The sequence below is a fragment of the Motacilla alba genome, chromosome 1 (genome assembly GCF_015832195.1).
Source record: "Motacilla alba alba isolate MOTALB_02 chromosome 1, Motacilla_alba_V1.0_pri, whole genome shotgun sequence".
In the NCBI taxonomy this organism is placed as follows: Eukaryota; Metazoa; Chordata; class Aves; order Passeriformes; family Motacillidae; genus Motacilla; species Motacilla alba.
In genome coordinates this window covers 43273054-43298634 of record NC_052016.1, presented here as the reverse complement: position 1 = coordinate 43298634, position 25581 = coordinate 43273054, and the positions used below count along the sequence as shown (strand labels likewise).

General features: G+C 43.5%; 1 protein-coding gene across 1 annotated transcript in view; it reads left to right on the top strand.

Moving 5' to 3' along the window:
- Positions 1 to 25581, top strand: part of ME3 (malic enzyme 3) — a 119088-nt gene that overhangs the window by 88983 nt on the left and 4524 nt on the right. Inside the window, exons 6-8 of the mRNA XM_038132538.1 lie at positions 1767 to 1870; positions 13240 to 13349; positions 24491 to 24588. Of these exons, the coding sequence (XP_037988466.1) occupies positions 1767 to 1870; positions 13240 to 13349; positions 24491 to 24588 (312 nt within the window). The remainder of the gene's footprint in view (positions 1 to 1766; positions 1871 to 13239; positions 13350 to 24490; positions 24589 to 25581) is intronic.

Here is a 25581-nt window from a genome sequence, read left to right as displayed (position 1 = left end):
ATCTCTTCCTTATCCTCCGTGCTGATCTGTATGCCACCAGTGCTTTGATCCTCCCAGCTGGAGCTTCTCCCAGAGGGACCTGGATAAAAGTGCCCTTCCCATGAAAAGCACTGATGGGGCACGTCCATTTTGTTTCTGTCTCAGCAGACTGGGGACACTAAAATCCAAAGTGGCACCAATTATATTTAGGCCTCTGCGAGGGTCAGATGGCATCAGAAGAAAGGACTTACAGAATCAGTCTTGGACCCTTTTTCTTCTGATGTAATTTATGTGTTTAAGAACTTCTCAGTGATGGCAGTTTCCACATCTGGGGTTAAGATAAAGAAGCCGCTGTTTTCCAGCAATATGAACAATGTATTTCCTCACCATATAAATAATTTGTTTTCTTATTTATTTAATGGCTTTCTCTTGTGCATAAACCCAGATTAACTGAACCCTAAGCACATCCTGGGAGCATTCTGCCCCACAAGTAAACTTGTTTATCAGTGCATTATTAAGATACCTCTTACAGGCATTCATCCTGTTCATGCCCATTAACATCTGGTGAGCCAAGGGTGACTGTGTTGCTAACACATGAACCTCAGGTAGAACTCAGTAAATAAAGCTGTCCTATTATATTTTTAGCATCGGTTGCCAGCTTCTCCTCCTGACAGTCCATAATACTTTGTACACACTTTCAGCAAATCAGTCTCTTTTCAGAGCTTGGCATTTCTCAACTTGTCTGTGGCAGAATTTTGCACTCCATGGACAGGGCCCAGAGCATGCGGTGCTGTAGGAGCAATCAGGGAAGTTACACAAATGGTTCGCCTTTCTGTTTCGTGGCCCTGCAGAGCCCTAATGTATCAAACTCACGGGAAAACCTTTTTCATCTTTCCTTGTAAGGGAAAACAGCTGTGGCTGTAAAAACAGATTTGATATTAGCATACCTGCCAATATTTAGGGCTATATGGCTGCAGGACAATAAGTTTGAGGTGGTTCATCCTCCCCTCATGTGGATAGTTTGCCTCTGAAACTGGAAGGGAAGCAGAGTGTCTTTGCAGTGACTGTCAGAGGTGTTGGCCCACCTGTCTCCTGCCAGTGTTTGTCCTGTAATTTCCATGCTGACCCAATCCATTTTTAGGTGGCTTATGGATGTTGACTTAACACCTTGGAGGAATGGCCTGATTTTATGTTCCTATTGGGAACCAAAATATAAATTAATCTGTTGTATGAAAATAGCGTGACTTTATACCTGCCAGATAACTGAAGTGAATGCTAGGCAGGTGCAGGACTTGGCAACATTCTGCCATCTGATCATTGATTGTGGTCAACTCTGTGCTGTCACCTAAAAGACCTAAATGACACATCATTTCAAGTTACGTCAGGTGGTCTTCATTGCACAAAGCACTGTTTGTGGTCAACAGCTGTCCTGCCCTCAGTGCAAAATTAAGAACTGAATGCACAGTGAACACTCCCACACAGGGTCAGTTTTATTCTCTAAGAGTGAGGCACTTTGGCAGAGAGCCTTTGGTAGAGATGTTCTAGGGATGCAGAGTTCCATTTCCTATGGCAGTCAAGAGCTGTTGCATCCCTCTGACTTTATTTATGCTAAAAGACAGGCCCTAGCTTCCTACAGAAACACTTCCTGCTTGGGAGGAGACGTGTGAGCTGGCATAGTGAGTAAAAGTAGTATGACTTCATCAGACAAAAACTTTTGGTAGGCTGGGACATAAATCTTTGTCCATCCGCAGAAGAGACGATGTCAACAGAATTGCTTTGTGTCCTAGGCTCTACTGAATGATCCACTGTATATTGGACTGAAACACAAGAGGGTTCGTGGGAAACAGTACGACGAACTGATTGATGAGTTTATGCAGGCAGTTACCAACAAGTAAGTGGGGTTATGTACATGGCTCCTCCGGGCTCCTTCCATTTAAGAACAAATGTTGCAACTCCTGAAATAAACATCAGTATAATTGATCATCCAAGCAAAGGAATGTCATTTCAATGCAAGTCTCCTGGGTGGTCTGCAAATGACTCTTTGTGCTTGAGCGCCCTGTGTCAAAAATATTTGTCTCCAGAGAACTGAAATGGGACTGACTATTTATAAGCATTTCCTATCCACATAGGCCAGAGGTGTCAAACATATGTCCTGTGGGCTGGATCTGGCCTCTGTCATGTATTTATGAGCCTCATTCAGCATAGTCAGAACCTAAACTTTGGCTTGTTTACACTTTAGAAAGGAAGTTTCTAGCTCTTGCCATTGTGAAGGAAATCATCTAAATGGAAATGGCATGTTCCTTCGCACAGAGTGGAGTATGCAGACTGCCTCTCTATGGCTTTGTCAAAAGTAGGAATTTTCCTGCTGGCATTCAAGTCTGTGGAGTGAGAAGGCCAGGATTATAAACACTGTCCCACTGTGGGGCAGACCAGCTGCATACTTCCATTCATACTCACTAACTGGGATGCTAACTCACTAACATAGAGGCTCTATGATGTACCAGGAAGTTTAATATGGGAAGAGCAGAACTACCACCTCAGCCCTGTGCACCTCTCTGAAAAATAACAGAAAATGTATTAAAATCTCCATGACTATCCAAAGAGATTATCATAAGAAGGAACAATTGTTAAGGAAAAAAGACTCATAATTGTGAGGGTACTTGTTAAGGAAAAAAGACTCATATTTTGAAAACTACAAGCTCCTAAGCAGCTTTTTCTTTCCTAATGCTGCAGATGATACTGATAAGGAGCAGCAGAGAGCTGCAGTCTCTGCCTGATTGCAAACTGCTGCCTGTCTTTTCTTCCCAGTGAAGGAGCTGTGTTTGATCCTCCTCTGTGTCTCCAGGCAGCTGTAGTGTGTGTGTTCCTGCACCAAGGGAAGGGAGTGGGTGGTACATGTGTCATCACCTCCCAGTTCCCTGTCTCCCTGGAGGCTGGAGGCACCGTGAGCAGTGTCTGACACAGCACCTGCCCATCCACTGACAAGGGTGGGTTTACACATGGTGTGACTGTCCTGCTGGCTGTGAGTGGAGGAAATAGGGACAGAAATGCAGAGGACTATCCAGTCACAGCTGAACCTTCTTTATATTTGATAAAGAATCTTGACTGAAATGTCATTTGATTACATTGTAGTATTATGTTAGATGCTTTGTGCATTATCTAGTGGGAAGAAATTCTTGGAGGCCAGAAAGCTGGTAAAACACAACTAGGAAATCACAAGAGACAAGTAGAAACAATTTAAGAATCATCAGGGTTGATCTGTGAGGGTTTTGTTTATTTTCAGTGTAGTCACTAATTAATCCTTCAGGGAAACCCTATCCTGCTTTTTTCTGGCCAGACCATGGGGGTATTGCAGTGTTGGTGTTGATGATAGAATGGGAACAATAGAATGAAAAAGCAGATGATGGTCTCGGCCATCATAAATTTGACTCTGAGATTTATGCTTGTGGTGTTAAATGCAAAGCTCATTGCATCCACTAAAGATAATCTGCCTTTTCTGTGCTTGCTGTTGGAGAGGAAGGATTGGCTGTTATTTTCCTGTGTTTAGTTTACATGAGCTAATCTCCACACTGAAGGGAGAAGACCATGAAACAATGAACTCTTATCTTTGGAGGCTGTGAAGTCATGTCTAATGCTTTCATCCAAGTATTGGTAATCAAGTTCCTGGGGCCCCTATCCCCGCCTTTCTATTTCCCTTAACCAGGATGAATTCCTTGAACACAGTAAGGCCCCTGAAAGTTCTCAGCAAAGTGGGGCTGGGAAATTCTGCACTTCTCCATTCACATCTGTAAAGTATTTGGAGATCCTAGAGCAGAAGGAGCCATTACTCTGTATTATCATCCTGACCACCAGCATACTTGAAAGCATTTTTGGGGTGTGATCCTTATGCACTCTGGGCTGGTGAATAATCCTGCTATCAGCCTGGGTTTGGCAAACTCATATGAAGCAGGTTCATTTGGTCTCAAATTTCCACTGGGATGATTGGATTCAGCCCAGTAGGAGCTCTTGCTTCTGTTACAAAAGGAAGCAGAAATTGTTCAGAAGGTCAAGAACATGCTGCTTTATTGTAGCCTGCTTCCACTTTTGAGGCAACCTCTGAGTATGAGCTGCTGCAGTCTCTTATGCAAGTCTGTAATGTCACATGCAAATTCAGTTACTCGGGGAGGAACCTATTGGTTTTTTGCCACAAATCCCTTGCAAATTAGGGGTTTCCTTTTCATTTTGATTTTCATGCAGAAATTCTGTCTACTTACTGAGGGTACTTTAACTTCTCATGGAAACCATTTGTCAGTTCCTCTGCAGAGGTACCTCCCACCCTGTCAAAGCAATGCTGGCTCAAGGGACGTTTGTCACTGAAGTGGAATGTGTTGGAGCCCACAAAAAAGCCAAGAGAGTGAAGATTTAATCTCGTAATGGAATAATAATATCAAACAGATGTCAAATTTCTGTTGCTGGAGACCCATAGAGTCAGTAGAAAGGACTCTTGGTCTCATAGTACCCACCTAGTAATGAAACGAGCCATGTGCCAGAGGCTTCAGAATTAGCAGTTCCAATATTTTGAAATAAAGTGTGGGCACCCTGGGCAATTGTAGGAAGAAAAGCTCTTGCTGGAACATTTGGATAAATTTTTGTGTTTTCCTGATGCCTAAACCACCATTCATTACTCTTTCACCTGAAACAGGTAAAATATGTGAAATGACTAAGCTCTTTAACAACAGCTCTAAGCTATGCCTTTCTCTCCTCTTGGGAAGCAACTACATGCAAAATTTGGCTCATTGAGCCTACCTGTGTCTGAATGAAGCAGCCTGACAAATTTCTGTGTTTTCTCACAGTGAGCAGCAGCATGCTTCACATGGGGAAATGCACCGCTTCAGTTTTCCATCTGCTCAGTTACTGTGGCAAAAAGTCAGTCCACTCTTAACCTGGTACATTTCTTTATGCTGAAATAAGTATTCACCTAAAGTTTCCAAGGATTATAATCAGAATAAACCCCAGAGCTTCTGGGGCTTGAATATCTGATCAAATTAATGCTTGTGTAGCTTTCATCATGCTCCAAGGGGCCAGACCTGTCCCAGAACTCCAACCTCCATTTAGAGCTCTTGCCTCAGTCGCTGGCTGGCAGATGTGGAATGTGCAGCCTGAGACTCTACGAGATGCAGTTCCCCACGCCAGCAAACCATGTCACAGAAGCCTCATTAACCTGTCATAACTTCACTCCCCTTTCCTTTCCCATCAGTGCTTATTAACAGAGTGACCAGGGGAACAAGCTTTCTGTCAGCCTGTGCCATAAGGCAGAGCACAGGAGGCATCAGGAGATCACATGTTCAGTTTCTCAGATGAGAAAAGAAAGATACTTCTGCTGAGTTTCTTTTTCCTTGTGTATGTTGCATACCTGATTTCTCTTTGCCTAATGCCTTCCCAGTACTTTTATCCACAAACATACCAAGTCAGGTACATGTGTTCTTCAACAATCAGAACCTTCTTGAAAAGAAACCACCTCTGTTTCAGCAGCTCTCCGGAGTCATGGATCATAAATTCACCATCACTTTCCAGAAACAAAATCACCAGTACAGATACTTCCCCCATGTTATTTCTTCCCATGCTCTGATTAACTTGGCTAATGACCCTGAAAGATTAGTCTTTATTTTCTAGGCACCAGTTTCTAGGCACTGATGGGCTTCAAAAAAGCCCTCACATGTACTGCTAACACTCAAAGTCACTCCCTAGCATCTGTATGTATGTTAGGAGGCCTGCACACCATCACTAATGCCCTGGGCATTGTGTAGACCAGATCCAACCCTCATGGATATTCTCCTTGCCCATCTACCCCAGTTACCATGGCCAGAGGGACTCTGACAGCATTCATGAGGGAGAAATGATGGAGATGGGAAGAGCCACCCCAGCTGTCCATTGTCCTGGCTTGATGTGAGATAAGATCATCAGCCAGCAACTGTAATCTCCTTTAAGACACTGGATGATATTTTAAGTCAAGGAACAATATTTAGGTTTCATTAGCTTGATTTTCTGCTACTGAGGAACGACTGAGCTCCAGATGTGCTGCTAGGGATCACTGTGGCTTTTCTTGCCATGAGTTCAAAGCCTTTGGGTAACACAGTTACAGATGTCACAAAGCCCTCTGCTCCAGGCTTTTGTCTGGGCTTTTCCACCTACACCAGATGAACCACAGCAGTTTCAGTAAGATGCAGCTGGAGAAGCTGTTTGTGCAGAAGGTACAGGGTAAGGCTCTGTTCCTTGGTGTGTGCCAGAGGGTAGCTCAAGGCTACACCTGAGGGTCAGCACTAATATGGTTGCATCTCCTGCTTTTGGCCTGCTTCTGAGAAGTCTTGTAGCTCCAGCTGCAGTCCTTCCTCTCACCAACTACAAGCAGGATGATGTCATTTTGCATAAAAGCACTAGAATGGTCAAAGCAGCCTTAGTAATGGTCTTAGTGCTTCAAAGTCACGAGATTGGATGTGCAAAATAGTTGTTTGGAGGTTTACCCTTTAAAAAAATATAATGAAAGTTGACTATGAACTTGCAAGATTCTTATTTCCCAAGAACTTTGTTATCGATCTTAACTTCATTTTGCCCCTTACCCTGTTTCTAACAGTAGCTCATAGCAGATGCCCTGGCATATCACTAAGAACAGCAATCCTTAGCACATCCCCCAGTTTTCAAAATGTACAATTCTGGGATTTCCTGATGTCTTTGTGCTTCAAGGGGTGCTTTTATTGATGCAGCACTCCCTGAATCCACAGCAGGCTCTGTGCCTCAGAGCATGGTGGCTATGTTTATGTTGGCAGGCACCCAGTGAGACTCTCGCCCAATGTTAGAAATTGTCTGTAGCCTAAGATGATGGTGAGGCAGGCAGCAGGTCCTGTTGGGTTTGTGATGCAGCTCCCTGGCATGGGATTTCTAAACCCTGTACCCAGAGTTCCGGAGTTTGTATTGGCTCCAAGGTCTCCCTGGAGCCTCCTCTCTTCCAGGCTGAACAACCCCATCTCTCTCAGCCTGTCTTCAGTAGGAGAGATGCTCCAGCCCTTTGATCATCTTCATAGCCTCCTCTGGACCCACTCCAACAGGTCCACTTTCTTCTTGTGTTGGAGTTCCCAGAGCTGGATGCTGGATCCAGGTGGGGTCTCAGGAGGGACATAATCCACTCCCTTGCCCTGCTGCCCACATTGCTTTGGATGCAGCCCAGGACGCAATTGGCTCTCTGGGCTGGGAGCACACACTTTTGGCTCATGTTCAGTTCTCCATCCAGCAATACCCCAAGTCCTTCTCCACAGGGCTGCTCCCAACTGGCCTCTTGAGGAGGTGCCTGACCAAACTGACCCCTAGCCTGTGGCCAGGAATTGTATGGCAGAGTACTGCTAGTCTGATGAGAAGCCTGACAAATATCATGCTAACAATTTAATGCTAAGATTGGCTTCAGGGCACTAGAGAGACTCAGGTTCTAGTCTTGTTTTACTTGCTTGAGTGGACTTTATTTTTCCAATCTTAAATGCTGAGCACTTGTCAAGCATGATATTTTTCTGATGATGGGCTTCTTCAGATAATTTAGTTTTCCTTGGAAATCAGAATTTGGTTGCTGGTGTTTCAAGCACCAATAAGATGACATGGGCAAGGACAATTTGTTTCTTCTCTGCCTGGTTTTATCTAAGACTATGAAAAGGAGTTGCAGCTCCTCAAAGCAGATTTCTTGCATCCTTGCATCATGAATGGCTGAAAGCAGTGCTATAAATTCAGACAATGACTGGAACTTCTTTCTTGTGATACTTTCCATAAAGGAACAGGATCTTTTAGCAAATACTTTTTTTTTTTTTTTTGCATGCATGCATGTAAGAATGTATTATACTCCCTCCTCATTGTCAAAAAAAACCCCTTTTGATACTGGCCAGCAAAGTTACTGCACAGGTCCTGGGGCCACCCTTGAAGTTCTGAGTTGGGCAGTTAGTTTTGGTCAGATGCTTCTCAAATGGTAACTGCTGCCTCATGAATTTTTTCCTCTCTGACCTCATGGCTTATAATGAGTCTGAATGAACTCAAAGAGGTACATACAAATGAGGACGAAAGAAAAAATTGCACATTGAGATTGTTTAGGCAACTGAGAAGTCTCTTGAATAATGAATCTAAAAGCAATGTAATCATTGCTCCTTTTCTGGGATTCATGCTCTTTTGTTCCACATTTTTGTTCCACCACTTGTTCCAGGTAGTCATCCAAGGGAAATGTGTATCATTCTCTTCAGGGGGTACAGACTCTGCTGAGCATCTTTTCTCTTGACACAGCCCAGGGGTTCTGTGTAGATCTAGGTGGATAGTAACACTACCAGAACAACAATACAGCAACAAACAAAGCATGAATCCTATGTTTGTGTGTTTCCCAGGAAAAGGGATCAATTCTTAATAAAGATTTACAGGTGATAATTTTTACAATAACCTTATAATATTATATGTGTTCAGCTCCTAGAGTCATCCTTCATTAGGGTGACAGTTTGTACTATTATTTTAATCAATAGTGTATTGTTTCATTGGAAGTACTGTTTGTACAAGATTTGCTAGGCAAAGGCTGGAGATTGGACTAAAATGAGTGTATGGGACCATTCTATAAAGCATTTCCCAGTGAGGCTATTTTCACAGGAAGATTTTTGCAAGGTATGAGAGCCAGAATTTGGGTCATAATTATTTGTGGCACAAAACCATGAAATAAGCAAACTAATGAAGCAGCAATATAATCTTTGCCTGAAAGACCAGGGAATTTTTTTGGATGAGAAAGAACTGACAAAGTGTGTCTTTTTGTTTCCAATTCTATAAAATGGGTAAATTAATTCCAGAAGTGGCAGAGAACAGGATCCCCCAGATGGTGGTCTGGCAGCCAACAGGAGACATGGTGACAGTATTAAATAATGCCTCTTGTAGTGTAACCAGTTACAAGTTTCAGCATGTCTGAATTCTTTCAAAAACACCTCTGTCCAAGGATCCTTCTTGACAGCCTACAGATGTAAGAATGACTCATGCTGAGGGGAAAGCTCCAGTTCCACAAGGAGACATAGAACTGCAGAGATCCCACAAAAGGCAAACTGCAGTGTGCTCAAGAGGAATGGCAACACTTTGAGCCCAAAACCATTCAAAAATACAACTTTCCCTTTTCTGAAAGGGAGATAAAGAACAGAAATGGGAGAAACCACACTGGACCATGGCACTTGCTCAGTTTCAATGTACCTTGTCAGTCTGAAATCCTGATGGCATACATTTAAGCTTTCCTTTTAGATAAAGGCAGTCAGATCCTGGCTGTTTAACTACTCGTGTCCCATGCCAAGAAGATCATAGAATGCTCTAGAGAAGATGAATCATTGACAGTCAGGATGAGATTGCTGGAGAGAGCCAACCTTAGCTGGCTATGCCTTTCCTGGACTGGAAAACATTCAGTCCTGATGTGACCTGCTGATCTGCTTCCAAATCTCCTTCAGGGCTCTCAGCTGAAAGTTAGGAGATGAGTCACATGGATCAGTGGAAGAATCTATGAGAACTGACAACAAGCCAAGCAGACTGACCTCAAGAGTCTCTTCCTATCACAGCAGTTTTGAAGATCTCTTTGTAGGGCCAGCATCAATTCTTGCTTCAAATTTAAGAATATTTAAATGTCTTGGAAGGGATCTTCAGAAATCCTTGTTCAAATACTCACTTTATGAACATTTTTTTCTATTAAAAGGCATCCTGCGCCTGTAGACAGCAAGTATGTGAGTACTAACTGGGACTGCATTTGTATGAGATGTCTCATATTAAACAGAACAGAAGGTTCAACAAAAGCCTCATTAAAAATGATTCCTCCAAAGGAATTAATTAATTTTGGTTACTTAGTGGGAGATACAATGTTTCTAATTAAACACAATTTTGCAAAATCAGTTTTCATTTTAAAACATGATGATGGGGGAAGACTGGCCAGTATAATTCACTTAATCAAGTACTTCTGTACTCGCTGACAGGAGACCACTTGGTCACTATACACAAGGGATAGAGCAGGGATGTTTCTGCAGACACAAAGAAATTGCAGACATTGAAGGGCAGCATGGTATTCCAGTGAAAGGGTGATAAGCCTGTGACCTAAGGTGCATGATATATATTTAAGATGCCCCCAACCAGATCTTCCCAGCTGTGATAACTAGATAATATCAGATTACCTCTCCTAATTTAGGTGTCTAAAGTTAGATATCTAAATTTAGGTTGGTCATCTTAGTCTGCCTTCATAGATACTCTGAAGAAAGAGGCATCTCCAGAGATGTTATTTACTTCCATTTTTCACTCAGACTAGTTGAAAGAACTTGCTACTGGATATGCCCTTTCTGTCCATGGTCTGAGAGGGCAGTCAGAATTGTCCAGCTGGGCAATACCCAGCTGGGATTTACACAGCCAACTTCTAGTTATGTAAAGGTAGTGAAAGAAATCCCATTCAGCGCTGCGTTTTATTGGCTGGATTCCAATACATGTAGCAGCTCTTGGGACACCCTTTTCCTTTGCAGTACCAATTATTCTCTACCTTCTTGCCTGAGCTGGACCTTTTCTTAGCATTGTTGCATATTAAAGGACTTCTGTGCTCCAGTCCCAAGTTGGCTACATTTTACTTTTGGGTGCAACCCAAACATTCTTTGTAGAAAGCACTGAATTCCTTCGGGATGAAAAGAATTACACAAATATTGATATGCTGGCTGTGGGGCACAGTAGGACTGACTCATCATGTTGATGCTCACAAAGATCTTACTGCACGTGGCCCCAGCAGCTGGTTTGTTCAAACTCCTTGCTAAGTTCATCCTTAACCTGCTCTGGTCACCCTTGGATGGAGCACAGCACGCAGCCACCAAAGTACTAGAAAAGGGCAGCAAGATCAACTGGTAGATTTCTAAGACAACTCAGTAAGTCAGCTGCCTAGCTGTGTTTAATTTCAGTGACTTCGGGTAGCACAAGTTCTTTAAATTTCTCTCAAAACTTCAGTAAGGTGAGAAGCCCTTGAGGACTAAGATCATGATCTGAGATTCCCATCTTTAGCTGTGAATCCGAAATACTTGGTTCTTTCATTTAAAGCATCCGGTCATTGGGTCTTACCATGACCAATTCGTGGTCTTTATGAATGAACACTTTAGTATTTACCTTATTCAAAGGCTCACATAAGCTCAAAAATGGAGTTCATACTTTAAAAAGCTCAGTAGATGTATTGCAGTGAAAAAGAAAACAATCTTCAAAAAATACCTTAGTGAGAAGAGCAGTGAGCTCTTCTACCTTAGTGAGCTGCAGCGCTGTTCTGTCTGTCCTTCTGAGGAGCAGAAAGAGAAATGAAGTGTTTATGGGCTACCATACTTCTTTTGTGCTCTGCTTAATAAACAGAGATCAAAGATGAAAATAGAAGTAACTTCTGCACTGTCCCATGCTGCAGACCACAAATGTGAAGTGAGGGAGGAATTCACAGAGCTGGTCACATGTACATTAGTGCTGGCTGAGATCACTGATTTCGTTAAGCAAGTCAGTAATGTTACTTCCTCAGTGATACCAATAAATAAGACTGGTGTTAGATAAATAGTTTCTATAGCAACTGAAGTTGCATAAAGATTTGCTAATTGTTTGCTGTGAGATATTAGCAGTTGTTCTGGATGTGTCTCATCTCCCTCTTAGCCATGTACACATCCAAATGATGAGTAAGAGGAACTGATTAGTAAGCTGATCTTCAACCAGACCAGGTTACTCACAGCCCCATCTACCCTTACCCTGAATGTTACCAGGGCTGGGTCATCCACTGCCTCTCTGGGCAACCTGTGTCAGTCTTTAACCACCTTCACTTTAAAAAGTATTTTCCTTACATCTAGTTTGAATTTACCCTCTTCTAGTTTAAAACCATTACCCCTTGTCCTGTTGCTACAGGCCCTACTAAAAGCTCTGTCCCCATTGTGGTCCTTTAAAAGCAAACACAGAGAATGGGAAGCAAGTGTTAGAGCCAACCCTTGTCCCTTTTTGAGACCAGGGGGTTTATCAAGTGAGAGATTCTCAGAATGGAAAAATAAAGGAGCATAATGCATGTGCTTATCCGTGTCTCCTTACTGACAGATGTAATTGAAATGGAAAATAATAATATTAAAAAATTAAAGGCCCTCCTACAAGAGCCTGACTGCCCACACTGTGAGTGTCATGAAAAGACCTTTTCATGACAGAAGCCTCAGTTCTCAAATGGAGTATGTTTTATCCAGTATCAGTTTCTACACTAAATCAGGAGTGTTCTACCTCAGATTTCAGTGGCAAAGGAGGAAAGTCTCAATAGAAGATATGTAAGGTGATGCCACGTCAAACAAAGTGCAGCTATTTAGAGCCCCTTCACCTGCCTGCAGCCCAGAGGTTGCTAATAGTTGCATTACTCATTCCCTGAGTTTCTCTCACTGCCCTATCACATTTATGTGTGAGAAACAAGTAATTATGGCCCTTTTAGATTTCATTTGCAAAGCTTTAATGCAGCCAAGAGTCATACAAACTGCTGAATGTGTATACATATGGACCAGTCTGAATACTACCCAATTTATAAACTGCACACTTCTCCTTGAAATTGCTGTAAATTACTGGACAATTATGGAAAGTTTGCAATTATTTCCTGCCTTTTCACTCCACAAGTCACTAGCTGTCATTGCCTGCTGGTTTCCTGCTAAACAACTCAATGGAGAAAAACATTTCCAAAGCACAGAAGTGTGGCTGTGAAATCACACCATGAACCACTCAGTCCCACCGTGAAACACTCACTCCACGGGATCCTACAAGCAGATTTTTTTCTCATCTCTTGGCCACTTACAGTTGAAGTGGGACCCTGGTGGTGTCCCTTTAACTGGTGTCCCCTTTGCAGTCAGATTTGCTGTGATGCAGTGTGGCAGCTGCAATACAAAGAGTGTCTCCTTTGCTTTGAGAAGCTCCTCTGCAAATACACCACTAATAATTTCTCATACCAAAAGTCCAAAGATGCATGTACATATAGATATATAAGTATACATATCAAGAAGCCACTTGAATTATGAATGCAATTAAATCCTGGTGTCCTGGTGACTCCACAGTTCCGTGTGTGGACCTTGGGATGGGTGTGATCCTGTTTGCTGTTACTGTGCTGCATTTCTATCATGATACTTTTATTTCTGCACTACAGTGTCTAGCTACATTGCCTTGGTAAAAGGTGTATATCTTGTCCTATGTTGTATAAATATATTTATCCATTTTAAATAACCCTTTAACTTGCAGGTATGGCATGAATTGTCTGATCCAGTTTGAAGATTTTGCCAATGCTAATGCTTTTCGTCTCCTCGATAAATACCGCAACAGATACTGTACATTCAATGATGATATTCAGGGTAAGTACTGCTAGGAAAATCAAATTTAACCTTCATCTTGTCATGAGAAGCAGTGGTTAATATCACAAGACTGTTTATTATACAGTAGTCAGATGTCTGACAAATTTTAGAGTTTACACAGAAGCATTTAAACATATAAACAAAAGCTCAGCCATCTGACTTGAAGAGTGAGTCTCCATTGTTTTTAGGAATTTAGCTGTTCATTGAAGAAACATTCAAGGGAGAAAATGGATCATATGCTTTAGATTACGTAGGTAACTTAGAGAGTTCCATTAATTTTCTATAATTTAGATAAAACAATGATGATGTTTTAACAGTTATGCAAGGCTTTCCGTTTTCATGAGCCAGGTGGTCATTAGCTGATCCTGGCATTTTCCCTCTATTGTTATACTCTTTACTACATGCACAAAAATAAAGGTAAACTAGCTTCTGTCCTCTCTGTGGATGCTAACTCGGCAGTAATCTGAGAACAGATCTGTTCTCCCCTAGCGTGGTTAACATAACTCTTCCAGCATCAAAGAGAAGTGACAGCAGCAAAGCTGGGGTTATAGCAAACAAGTTTCCAGGCCCTGAGAGGCTCAGCAGTCAGCAGGATTGCTGAATGTCCACAGGGATGCACTCTGCATCCCTGTCTGATGCTGACTTGGCTTTAAACCTTTGGAAGGGCTGTTTGCCCATTTGACAGGGACAGGATCTCCCCAAGTGTCTACAAACAACCAGTTCTCCTCTGAGTCCCTTCATCTTTTCTTTTGTCTAGTCCTGCTTGAAACATGCAGAAATTTCCAATGTTTGATTTAATTATTTGCAGTCGGTTGGGCTCATCCTCACTTGTACTTGAAAGAGACTGAAAGAAACATCAGTGTTATTTTTCACACAATGCTGGTTCTTTTGTGAGCAAACTTTCCAGTGCTGTTTCTGCATCTGCTGCTTATCTAACAATATTTGGCAATGTGTATAGCAGCTTCTTCCTATCTGACACAAAGGAGTAAGATCCTGGTTTGGGGAAATGTGGTTGGTGTAGTGGCATGCATGGACCTGCTCAAAGACATTTTCATGAAGAGGGTTTAGAAGCACACAAGCTAAAGGCATTTCAGGGAAGGGCACATGGATACTCTTGTACAAGAAGACTCATCAGGTGTTCTTGCCATCCCCAAAAACTTACAGTAGAGAGAGAAGCACAGGAAAAGAAAACCCAGGGGACACGTTTTTGAATTGAAGTATTGAATGGCGGAACCAAGGCACTCAGACTTTTATGAAGATGGGCAAATGAAGGCCATAATAAGAAGCCGATGTTGTACAGATTTCTTTTGGATTAGTTGCTCTCTCTGAAAGTCTGAGGGGACTCAGCAGTCAAAAAGAGGCCAGGTGATGTGGCAAATCACATATCAAGGGCCTGGATATAGGTTTTCTTGGCAGAACTGGAGTGAATGGGAAAGGTTTCTTGGTGAATTTGAAAGATTTCTTCAATAAAAGAAGAAAAAGAGAATATTAAAGCTAAACTGCATATTCTGAGTGGGAAGCAGCAGACTATTTTTTATTGTTTTCTTTTGGCCATAGGTCATAGCTGCATGCCTCAGACAGTTCCTGGAAATGACTGCCCCAGAGCAGCAAACCACATCCAGGAGGATGCTGTAAAACAGTATTGTCATAAAATGGATCTTATCTGATTCTGCCCAGTTAGATGCATGTCACAGTGCATAGGAGATGTCAAGTCCCCCGAAAATTCTTTTAAGTCCTGCCTTTTGAAAGAGTAGGGTTTTACCTCTTTGTAGTAAAACATAGTTATATTCTCAAATAAAGCATTTTTCTGGCACTGGTTTCTCAGTAGTAGATAATAAAATAAATCCTGCTGAGCTTTTGCACAACAAGCAATGAGTCAAAGGAAGCAAGCACCTGTTTAGGCTTTTTTATGGTGCTGTCAGAAAGAAAAGGGAAATCCAAGCTAGGGTACTATTCAGAAATTAGTTTTGAGGACCTTTGGAATGCTTAAGTAATGTAGATCTACTCAGTTAACTCTGTCTTGGAGTCATGTCAGAGATGAAAGAGTTGAATCTGGGATGAGTAGTCTGATTTACCCACTCTAATATATCCCTCAGATATGGTATCTGTATGCTCAGATATGAAAAAGGTAGCAAGTGGCATTTTGTCACTTACACCCTCCTGTTCTTTGGGTTTACCTTAGACTCTCTCTTTTCTAATGTGATGATCTTTCATAGCTCACCTACTTTAAAAAGTGTTAGAGTTCAATGTAAGTGGTGTTTAAATGATTAATGAGAATTATACAAAGCCTTCTTAATGCAGGCCTGATTAATTTAACTTAAGCGAGACAGGAAGAGATCTTCTGAAGCCTGAATTACTCCAGCTTCTGAACTGGCAGTGTTTTAAGTATGTTGAATTAAAAACACATCTTAGGCACAAGCAGTGCAGGGTAGATGAGGCCTGAGCTATACTAATTAAACTCATTGACCATTGGTTAGTGGGACTCTGGATTCAGTGTGCCTAGACATACACACCCAGATGAGATGAGGAAAAAAGGTATAAATTGCTTCCCTTAAGATCCTTTAAGCCTCCCTTTTGCTGCCCCAGGGCCTACACAAAATGAAAAACAGTTTAAAATATTAATGCCTACTTTTTTTTTCTTTTTTTTTTCTTTTTTTGTCCTACAAATTACTGTATTTCCAAATCCATCCTAACCCCAGAGAATGAAGGTGACTCAGACCCCTTCCAGTTGGAGCCAGCCTGCTGATGCTGAGTGGGATGCCTGCCAGGTACCACCAACTGGGATGAGGTGATTGCTTATTCTGAGAGCCATCAGCCTGGGATCTAGGCAGGAGCTGGCTCACAGTGCCCGTGTGTGGGAGCTACCATTGAGGGAGTGCTTCTCCTTCCTCTAAGGGGGTGATGACATCAGTCCTTTCCCAGCTCTGTCTGGGTTCATGCAAGGGACAACAGCTTCAATTACAGCTCTGAGGGAGAAAATTGATTGTCACTTCTTCCTTTTTCCCAGTAAAGTACAAGGGCTGGCTCTGAAGCACACAAGATTAGAGGTACATGAGAAGGCTTTAGCTCCTGCTCTTTCTCTTCCTCCTCTAAGTTTGCTCCACTTAATTGTTTACAGCGTTAAACAGAAAGTAGACAACTTAAAAGTCTTGCGAAGTTGTCGAGTCTGGTGAATCCTTGAAGCAGGCATCTCTGAATTCCTGCTTCATACAAGAAATGACATAAAGCCATTGAAGGCATTAGTTTGGAAGGGACCTCTGGACATCAGCCAGCCCTCACTCACATAAAGGGTGATTTCAAACTTAGATCAGGTTTTATATCATTTCAGGCTCCTCAGAGCCTTGTCCAGCCAAATACTTTGCAGTATATATAAGGATGGGTATCCACAATCTCTTTGCGTTACCTGTTCCAAAGTTTTCTCATCTTCCTTGTGCATTTTTTCCCCTAATATCCAATTGGAATTTTGTTACATGCAATTTGTGTTCATTGCCCTTCATTGTTTTTTTGTACACCTCTGAGAAGAATTTGGTCTCTTTACAAACACTCCAACCAGTGGTTTTAAACAGAAATTAGATGCCCTCCTTGTCTTCTCCGGCACTTTCAAACCCAGGCTCCTCAGTTCTTTTTTGTATTGGTCATATTTGTGTCCCTCCTCTGGAGTTGCTCCAGTTTATCATTGTGCTGAAAGCCCCAAATGGGATGTGTTTGTCTAGGGATGACCTCAAAAGCACTGAAATAGAAAAAATTATCACTTTTTTTGACCTACTGTTTACACAGTCTATCAGGCTGTTGGTCTTCTGTGTCACAAGGCTTATTGCTGGCTCATCTTCCCCTTGTTGACCACCATGACCCCAAAGTTTTCTTCTGCAAAGCTGCAGGACATTGCATTTGCCTTTGCTGACCTTCACGAGGTTTCCCTGAGCCCATTTCTCCATTCTGCTGAGATGCCTGTGAATGACTGTCATACCACCACTGTGTCAATCACTATCCCCAATTTGTAATCATCCATGGACTTTATGGACATGTACTCTGTTTTACATTCCAAATTGTTATGAGAACTTAAATAGTACTGGCCTCTTTGTACCACTGAACACAAACCTTTGAGCCTACCAGTCCAGCCACTTTTGCACACACTTGTTCAGTCTGTATCTCTCCAGTTTGGCTACAAGGATGTTTTGGGGGATTATGTCAAAGGCCTCATGCAGATCAAGGAAAACATCCAGAGTTCCATTTCCATTGTGAGAACTTCTGGCATGCAAAATTACAGCATCCCCATGGACTACTGCCTATTTAGCAGGGATTGTTCAAGAGACAAAGTTCATGAAACCTGATGAGATGCGTCCAAGGGTTCATCTGTGATATGTGGCCAACAGCATTACAAAGTCACTCTTTGAAAGGTTATGGTAATTGAGGAGATCCTAATTCCTGAAAAAAAAGACAAATGTCACACCTATCTTCAAGAAAGGTAAAAAGAAAGATCCAGGGAATTTAGCCCAGCTAGCCTAACCACAGTGTCTGAGGATTACAAACTAAGTATTCTGGAAGTGTACCTAGGAACATGAAGGTGAATGAGAACAGTATGGATCTCCCAAGGCAAATCACACTTGACCAACTTAGCTGCCTCTTGAGATGTTTGCTCAGTACTGAACAGCAGAAGTAGTTCTGCAAGTTTAGTCAGAATTGCAGAAAAAATGAAGAAATCTTTAATGAAGAAATTAATTTTGTCAGATCATGTAATCCAAAAGTTTTTCACACATACAGGCAGGGCAAAGAGAACAGTGCACCAAAGCATAAAGCCTGTTATCTAAAGTAGCCTGCGGGCAATGCTCAGGGTCCCCCTTTTCACAGAACACCTCTGAATCTTTTCCAAGTCATTACAGCAATGATTCCCCTTGGTTGTAGGGTGTGTGACTGCTGATGATCCTCAAAATATCTCTTGACCCACCAACCACCTTTTCTCATTATCCTAGCAGATAACCTTTCCATAACCTTCCCAAGACACTTCAGGAAGCAGTGCCTGGCCTGAAGCAACAGTGCTCCAGATCTCAGCTGAGGCTAGGAACAGGCTGACTCCAGTGTCACAAATCTGAGCAGCTTCAAACACTTGGGCAAGTTGCAAATCAATCATGTGCAAACGAGGCCCGTTTCACAGGCACGTTTCCATGTGCTGTGAGAAGCAGGCGAAGTGAGAGTTCTTGGCTCAGCAGTAACTAATTTCAGCAGATTAAAATGGTGCAGTATCTTACTTTGTTGTTTCAGCTGGCGTGGCCAATGCATCGGTAATTATCACAGGAAGCTAAGGAGGGGGAAGCACAATAGGAAGGGAGTGCGGGACGGTACTGTACTGTGGAACAAAGCAGGCAATGTCTCGCCAGGCAGCTCCTGAGCAGCATGCTTTCCCTGGGGATTTACCCAGCCTGGAGATAGATGTGGAGGTGTTCTCAGTCCTGTAGATGTTCACTATTAACAGTCCCTCTGGACCTGCTGTGCTCTGCAGCAGAAGAGGCTGTAAGGGCCAGCTCCTGGGTTTGTGTTGAATTCACACACTGACTGCTGGACAAGGCAGGTCAGAAGAGTGTGGACTCCACGCTGTAAATGGGCCTCGGTTTCTTGGGCTTATCCATGCAGCACTTTAAAGATCAGGCCCTACTCTTCTGTCACTTTTGGGAATTGTGGCATTTGTTTCCCTTTCTTTTCCTGTTTTTCTTGTTTGCAGTTTTGTCTTTCACTGGATGCCACGGCCAAGTCCTCCTCTGCAGTGAAGAACAGCACAGGTCACCTCTGTGTTAAGCTGTCTGTCATCTTTTAAGTCCAGGCTGAGGAGGCAAAACGAACAGAAGAAAGGGCTGTGCTCTGACCTGGTTCAGCTTGTTGGTGTGCAGCAGCATGCACAGAGTCCCCAGTACTGTGATGGGGATGGGAATGCTTTCTTGCAGAGTGCTGCAGCTGCCTGGACAGCCTCTGCCCATGTGGATGCACGAGGGAGCTTGGCCTGCAAAGGCACAGCAGGTGCAGGCTGGCACCCTACAGGCAGGAGGGAGGGCACTGCTGCCATGGTCAGAACCCATCGTTAAGGTTATGCACAGTATAGTCCAAGCACTTTACAGTGGAAGGATTAAAAGCAGGAGCCTAGAGATGGTCTCATTAGGCTTCTCCATTGTCAGGCAGCTCTTCTCTGTACTACCAACAATTCTGTGTCACCCTTCAGAGAGCAAGTTCCATCCCTGTGCATCAATGCTTTGCATTTTACTGCTCTTCTTGTTGACTAGCTCTGCACCATTTCTAAGTTTATTTTCTTAATGTCTTACAGAGGCCCTCTGGGGGAAGGGTAATGCTAGCCCACAGCCATGGAGGGGAAGACCTTCAGCTGCAAACACTGTGGCAGTTTTTTGCTCCAGCTTTGGTGTGTTTGACTTTTGAGTATGCATTTGGAGTGGATCTGGACAAGCTCCACTCTGCTTTCCAGTAATGGGCGGAACTGCTGCAGGGAGTTAATATGAACCAGAATTTGGAAAAGCCCTAGGCTTCCTCCTCATCCATAAATTTAGATATATTTCCCTGGCTGCCCTTTGCTGGAGCTGTTAAACTACAGTTTGCTGTTCCCTGGGCCCTCATATTGGCATGGTTTTGACAGGGCAAAGTGTAAGCAGGCAGGTCAAGAGTAAAAAATAAAATATCAGGCTGAATTTGGTCATCTTTTCCACCAATGTACTGTGGAGAAGGGGGAATCACTCACACAGGTGTTGTGTGAAGAAACAAGCAGTGGTGTGGCTGCACGTTCCCATTGCTGCTGCTATTGGAAGGATGGTGGTGATGCTCAGCTCAGCCCACTCAGCCCTCCAGGACAGGTGATAGGGCAGTGCCCCCCATCAGCACGAGAGGACTCCTGCCCCCAAGCACGCCATGGTCCATGCTTTCCCCCATGTTCCCTGCTTAGCCACTGTCTGCTGGCAGCCACAGCACAGCCTTGACCTCGGCACTGGGCAGCGCTTTCCCCGGAGACTCGTGTAGTGCTTCCTGTAATTCCACGTGCACAGCTGCTCGCCCCTCTGCCCCCTCTCCCCACTCTGAGGTAGGGTCAGGTCCCAGGGAATGGGAGCCTCTCTGCTGCAGCCTTTCCCATACAATGCTGGGGTCAAACCTGATCCTTTCTCAGGTTATGCTCCAGTGTGCCTCCACTGACATCTACTGGGGCTGTTCTCACTTGCAGTAGTACAAGTGGATCAACCCCACAGGGTTTTCCTTAATGTTTCACAATATTCTGAATGTGCCTGAGTGTCAGAAATTGATTCCTGCAGAGATGGCCATGTTCCTGACTGTGCCTTAGTTCTAAATGCCTCTTTTTTTGTACTGGTTCTGCTGCTGTGGACTTTCCAGGGAGGTCCTGAGGTCTGCTTGCTGTTTTGCGATATCATCTTCAGCACTCACTTAAAGTCTTGGATAGACAGGATGGTTTGAAAGCACTTTCCTTTCTTCTCTCTGTACCCCTCCATATCTCATCTCAGATACAGACCAGCCAAGCTGGCTCTTGCTAATTGCTTAGGGAAGGAGTTATCTGCAATAGTATCACTCATTCTCTTCAGAAAACAGATAGACCAACGTGTTGAAGGATGGCTGGTTTTTTCTTGCCATGCTGAGGAGCTCCCTGCCCCAGTCTGACTTTCTGATTCTTTTAGAACTGAAGCACAACGATTAGCCAGTTCTTTACATGAACCATCTGTGAACCCTTCTCCACAGAGATACTCTGTTGTTCTGTACTCAGAAATTGTAATTATCAAAGAAAAATATTGAGCTAAGGCCAAGGTACAGTAACTTTATTACTTGAGTAATGGGGGTGAGATGGAATTTGGGAGACATGGAGGGATTAGAAACACATTGGAACAAGAGAGGAGGATTAGGAGTGGCAGAGCTGAACAGAACCCTGCTGTTAGTCAAAGCTGCAGTACAAGTGCAGGGGATGAGTAATGGCACACCCAGTCCCACAGGTCTCTGCTCTGCAGACTGAGTCTGCCCCCTTTCTTTTCATACACACCACTTGTCAAATTCCTGCTAGTGACACCTTAAAAAAGTACCTCCAGTACCTCCCTCTGTTGAAATCTCTTGAGAGCATTTCCCACTTAAATGGGTTTGCAAATACCAGCATTTGTCCTCTCAGACTTCTTTACAATTACAGGGTATAAAGCAGTTTTGCCTGGGTCAGGACCAAGAGAAACAAGATATTTCTCCAGTTACATTTCAGTCTTTTCAATACTTTCCAGGCATCTATCACTGCTAATGCTGTGACCTGACACTTACACCATCACACTGTAATGGTTTCACTTCTGTTTTTTTAACTTTTATCAGTTCCCCACTCCCACCCACACAGGGATTTGGGGATTTCTGTGCAAAGTAAGCCTTGGAGATGGTGTGTGAACATGTGTGAGTGTACACATAGATGTTCATACTCTACTGCATGTCACAAACTTGGCATTGCTGACAGCTGGGGGACCCTGGTCTCTTCCTATTTCTTGGCAGTTCAGACTTACAGAGTGGAATCTCTTCCTGCACAGATTAGATGTCTGCAACAGAAGTACCTACATGTATTCCAGTTACCTTGTCTCTCTGAAAAACATGTGGTGGTAGTGACTCTTCTCGGGTGTATTTCATTTGACCCAGTTCAGGTGGCTGCTTTAGCATAAGCAGGATCACACACATTTGGTTAGAGTCCCTTCCTCAGCGTCTGTCATGGCATGCCAAGCAGTCCTGCTGATTATAGACTCACCCTAACACAGAGAATGAGCATGGACTGGTTATGTGACACCCATAAAACACAAAATCTAAAAACTAGGCAATTATCCAGTGTTCTTTTAAATATCCTGGGCGTTCATTATCTTCCTCTGTAATTTTCCTAGTCCAGTGGAATTTCACCAGGCAAATACACAACTCCAAAGAGAGCATTAAAAGGCAGAGATGTAGTGCAGGAGGAGCAAGAGGAAATCCTTTGTACACTTCCTTCAGTTGTGTGACATGTTAATACTGAAGCAACAAGGTGAGCAGTGGCTGGTTCCCTCTCCATCAATTCCCTTTTAAACTGACTGAACTCAGATTGTCTGGGTCTAGGTATGTAATGGTAAAAACTTTTCTGAGCTGATCAAGGGAATTCATCCTTGGTGCTGAAGCGAGTGTCTCTAGTGATTCAGTGCAAGAAAGAAGCTTAGAAAGTTATCAACCATCAGTCTACTCTGTTTTGTGTTCAAGGCATGAATGCTTGCAGTGCCCTCATGAAGGCATGGATGGATGCCTTATCCCTGGAAGTTCAAGGACAGGTTGATTCAAGGACAGGTTGGATGGGGCTTGGAACATCCTGATCTAGTGGAAGATGTCCCTGCTTGTGTCAGAGAAGTAGGAACTAGATGGTTTTTGAGGTCCCTTCCAACCCAAACCATTCCATGGTTCTATGAAGTGATGCTGCCATTCCGTACCACTGTGCCAGTGTGGACAGCACATCTGTTGCAGAAGTGTGGCTGCTAACACCTCTGCTAAACCAGAATCACTCTTAAGAGAGGCTAATTACTAGCTTTTACTAGCTTTTAGAGAACTACATTCATCTGAGTTATAATCACAAAATGTTTCACATTGTACTGACAAATACTTCTGGTCTGGCCTATAAAGATTTTCTTTGTCAGAGTAGTGTATATAGGTTCCCTAAACAAGATAAGTCATGTCAATAAAAGTACTTCTTTGACAGAGTACCTGTGCTTCCACTATATTTCCTGCTTGCTAGGAAATGATAAGAGTATGAATCATTCCCCAATTATATACCAGCAGATTCCTAGCTTGTCTGCAGCTTTTGCACTAAAGAAACGGAGCAGGTAAAGCTGAATTTGTTTTCTGGGTCCTTCAGAGATGAGGCAGCTCCATCTGCTGGTGTCACTGCTCGTGCTCATGTCTGCTCGGGAGCTGCTTTTCTCAGCCAGACTGTTCCTGATGCTTTGCAGCACCCCAGGCCCTAAAGACCCTGCAGGGAACCTCAGTGAAGCACTGGCTACTTAAAACCCTGAACCACTGGCTGATTACATGGGCAGCAAAATAGGAAATGCTGGAAATTTGCTGAAATCAAGTGTATTAGCCTAAAAGTGGTCAGAGCCTGCCCCAGCCATGACCACCCCCACTGGGCTCGTTACTCATTACTTTCAAGTCTCCCTGATTCCTCACAAAGCTTCTAAAGATGAGAATGGAGAGACCAGCACTAGAGGTGGGAACAGATCAAACCTAGGGCATATCCAAACTGATATTCTTTCAAATGCTAAGGAAGAATACTAATTGACTTTATGATCCTTATGGGTCCCTTCCAACTTTCCATATTCTGTGATCAAACTTCCACCTTCACTCCCAGGTCCCCTTTAACATTGCATCCAGCTTGCCCAGGTGAGCTGAGATACTGCCGGTGCCTGAATCCTTATTAGCTTGTGCCTTATTTATTTCCACCATATTTCTTCACCTGGGACAGCACATTAGATGAATGTTGCATGTGATTTATGTGTGAGTTATGTGGGGTAAAGGCAGGTTATTCAGTCTGGACATTTGCCCCCCCTTCATGCATGGCAAGCTGTAGATATCACAGTGGCTGTAACAGCAGGACTCTGCTCCATTTACTGCATTGTTTCTCACTAATCTGGGACCAACTCCTGTTCTCAATGACTCCTTAACGTTTAGCAGCAGGATGTGAACGCTGTGAGTCAGGGTATCAGGGTGTTAAAGGAGTAAAAAAATGGTGATGCTGGGCTGTGAAGGTAAATTGGAGAAGAGGATGGTAATTCCATAATCACAGAGGATTTTTTGACAAGGGGACCCAAGTTCAAACCACTGCTCTGCTACAGGAGTCTTATGTGACCTTGCAGAAGTCAGATGCATCTTAAACCCTTGCAAGTTTGGTATTAACTTCTTCTGAAATTCTAGGATTTTGTGTCCTTTTGACTCTCCATGGAGGAAAACTTGTGTTGTCATTTGAATGTTAATATTTCAGCATAGGGAAGGCACTCGGATCCTTCAGTGACAGAATCTAAGAGAATGATTCCTACCACAAGGTTTCTGACAGTATATCTGCAGGGTAGACAGTGCATTTGCCAGGATGTCCATCTCATGGTGTTTGTCTCTTTCAGGCACAGCATCTGTTGCAGTCGCTGGCCTCATTGCAGCCTTAAGGATCACAAAGAACAAGCTCTCTGACCAGATGTTTGTTTTCCAGGGAGCTGGAGAGGTAGGAATGTTCCTGAGCTTGTACCTTAATATGCTTCATCTTCAAATTTAGAGAGAGAAAAGTCAACTGTGAAACTTCCTGCAAGGCTTGGCTTCATGAGGCTGAAGCACAGAAGCAGGTTCCTTTTCACTGGGCAGGATTGGGCCCTACAGGTGGATCTTGCTGCTGTGTGGAAGTTACCAACAATCTGTCAGTGATTTCTTAGCCCACGAGTCCTGGGCAGACTCTGAGGATACTATGAGGCTGCCCATGTGTCAGTGGGGCTTTAAGTACCTTTAGGGAAATTCCTTATGAGGCAGGAATGTTAAGGAGGCTGGTTTGAGTCCTCAGGGTTGATGTCTAGGGTAAACCAGAATTTCTTTAGTAGCAGAGTCCAAAGGACTCTGTAGCAGAATTTCTTTAGTAGCAGAGTCCAAAGGACTCAGACTCAAAGAACTGTTGGAACACAGCCTTCCTATCTGGAGTCAGTCACAGTGCTTCATGGCAGAAGCCAGGTCACCTGTATGGCACCTTGCTCAAAGAGAGAGAAAAAAGAAGAAGCCTCCAAAGCCTGGTCTGTGAACTAAAGGTGTTGGTCCAGGACCTGTTTCAGCTCTTACCCACCTGTGAGACTTTGGGAAGGTCTGTTATTACTTGTTATCCCTCACTGAGAAAAAAAGATGGCTCCCTGTCTCTCCACCCCTGCTGCCAGATATGTCTGTGCTGGTCCCCATCTCTGTGGCACGGAGCCCCTCCTGCCTTGTTAGTCCCCATCTGGGCGGAAGGGCCAGGCATGGCTATAGGACCACAAACACACAGAATGTCCAGGGCTGCTTTCCCAGGCAGGAGTGGGAGAAGACTTTCCTCATGGCTGTATTTCAGATGCAGCAGTCCCTCTTGGGTTTGAGTTCCTCTGTACTGGCATTGCCACCAGCATTTTTTGAGTGTCTGCCTCTCTTCCTCCCCTGCAGCAGCTAGTTTAAATTATGGAGACAGCCCCTGCTTGTCAAGGTA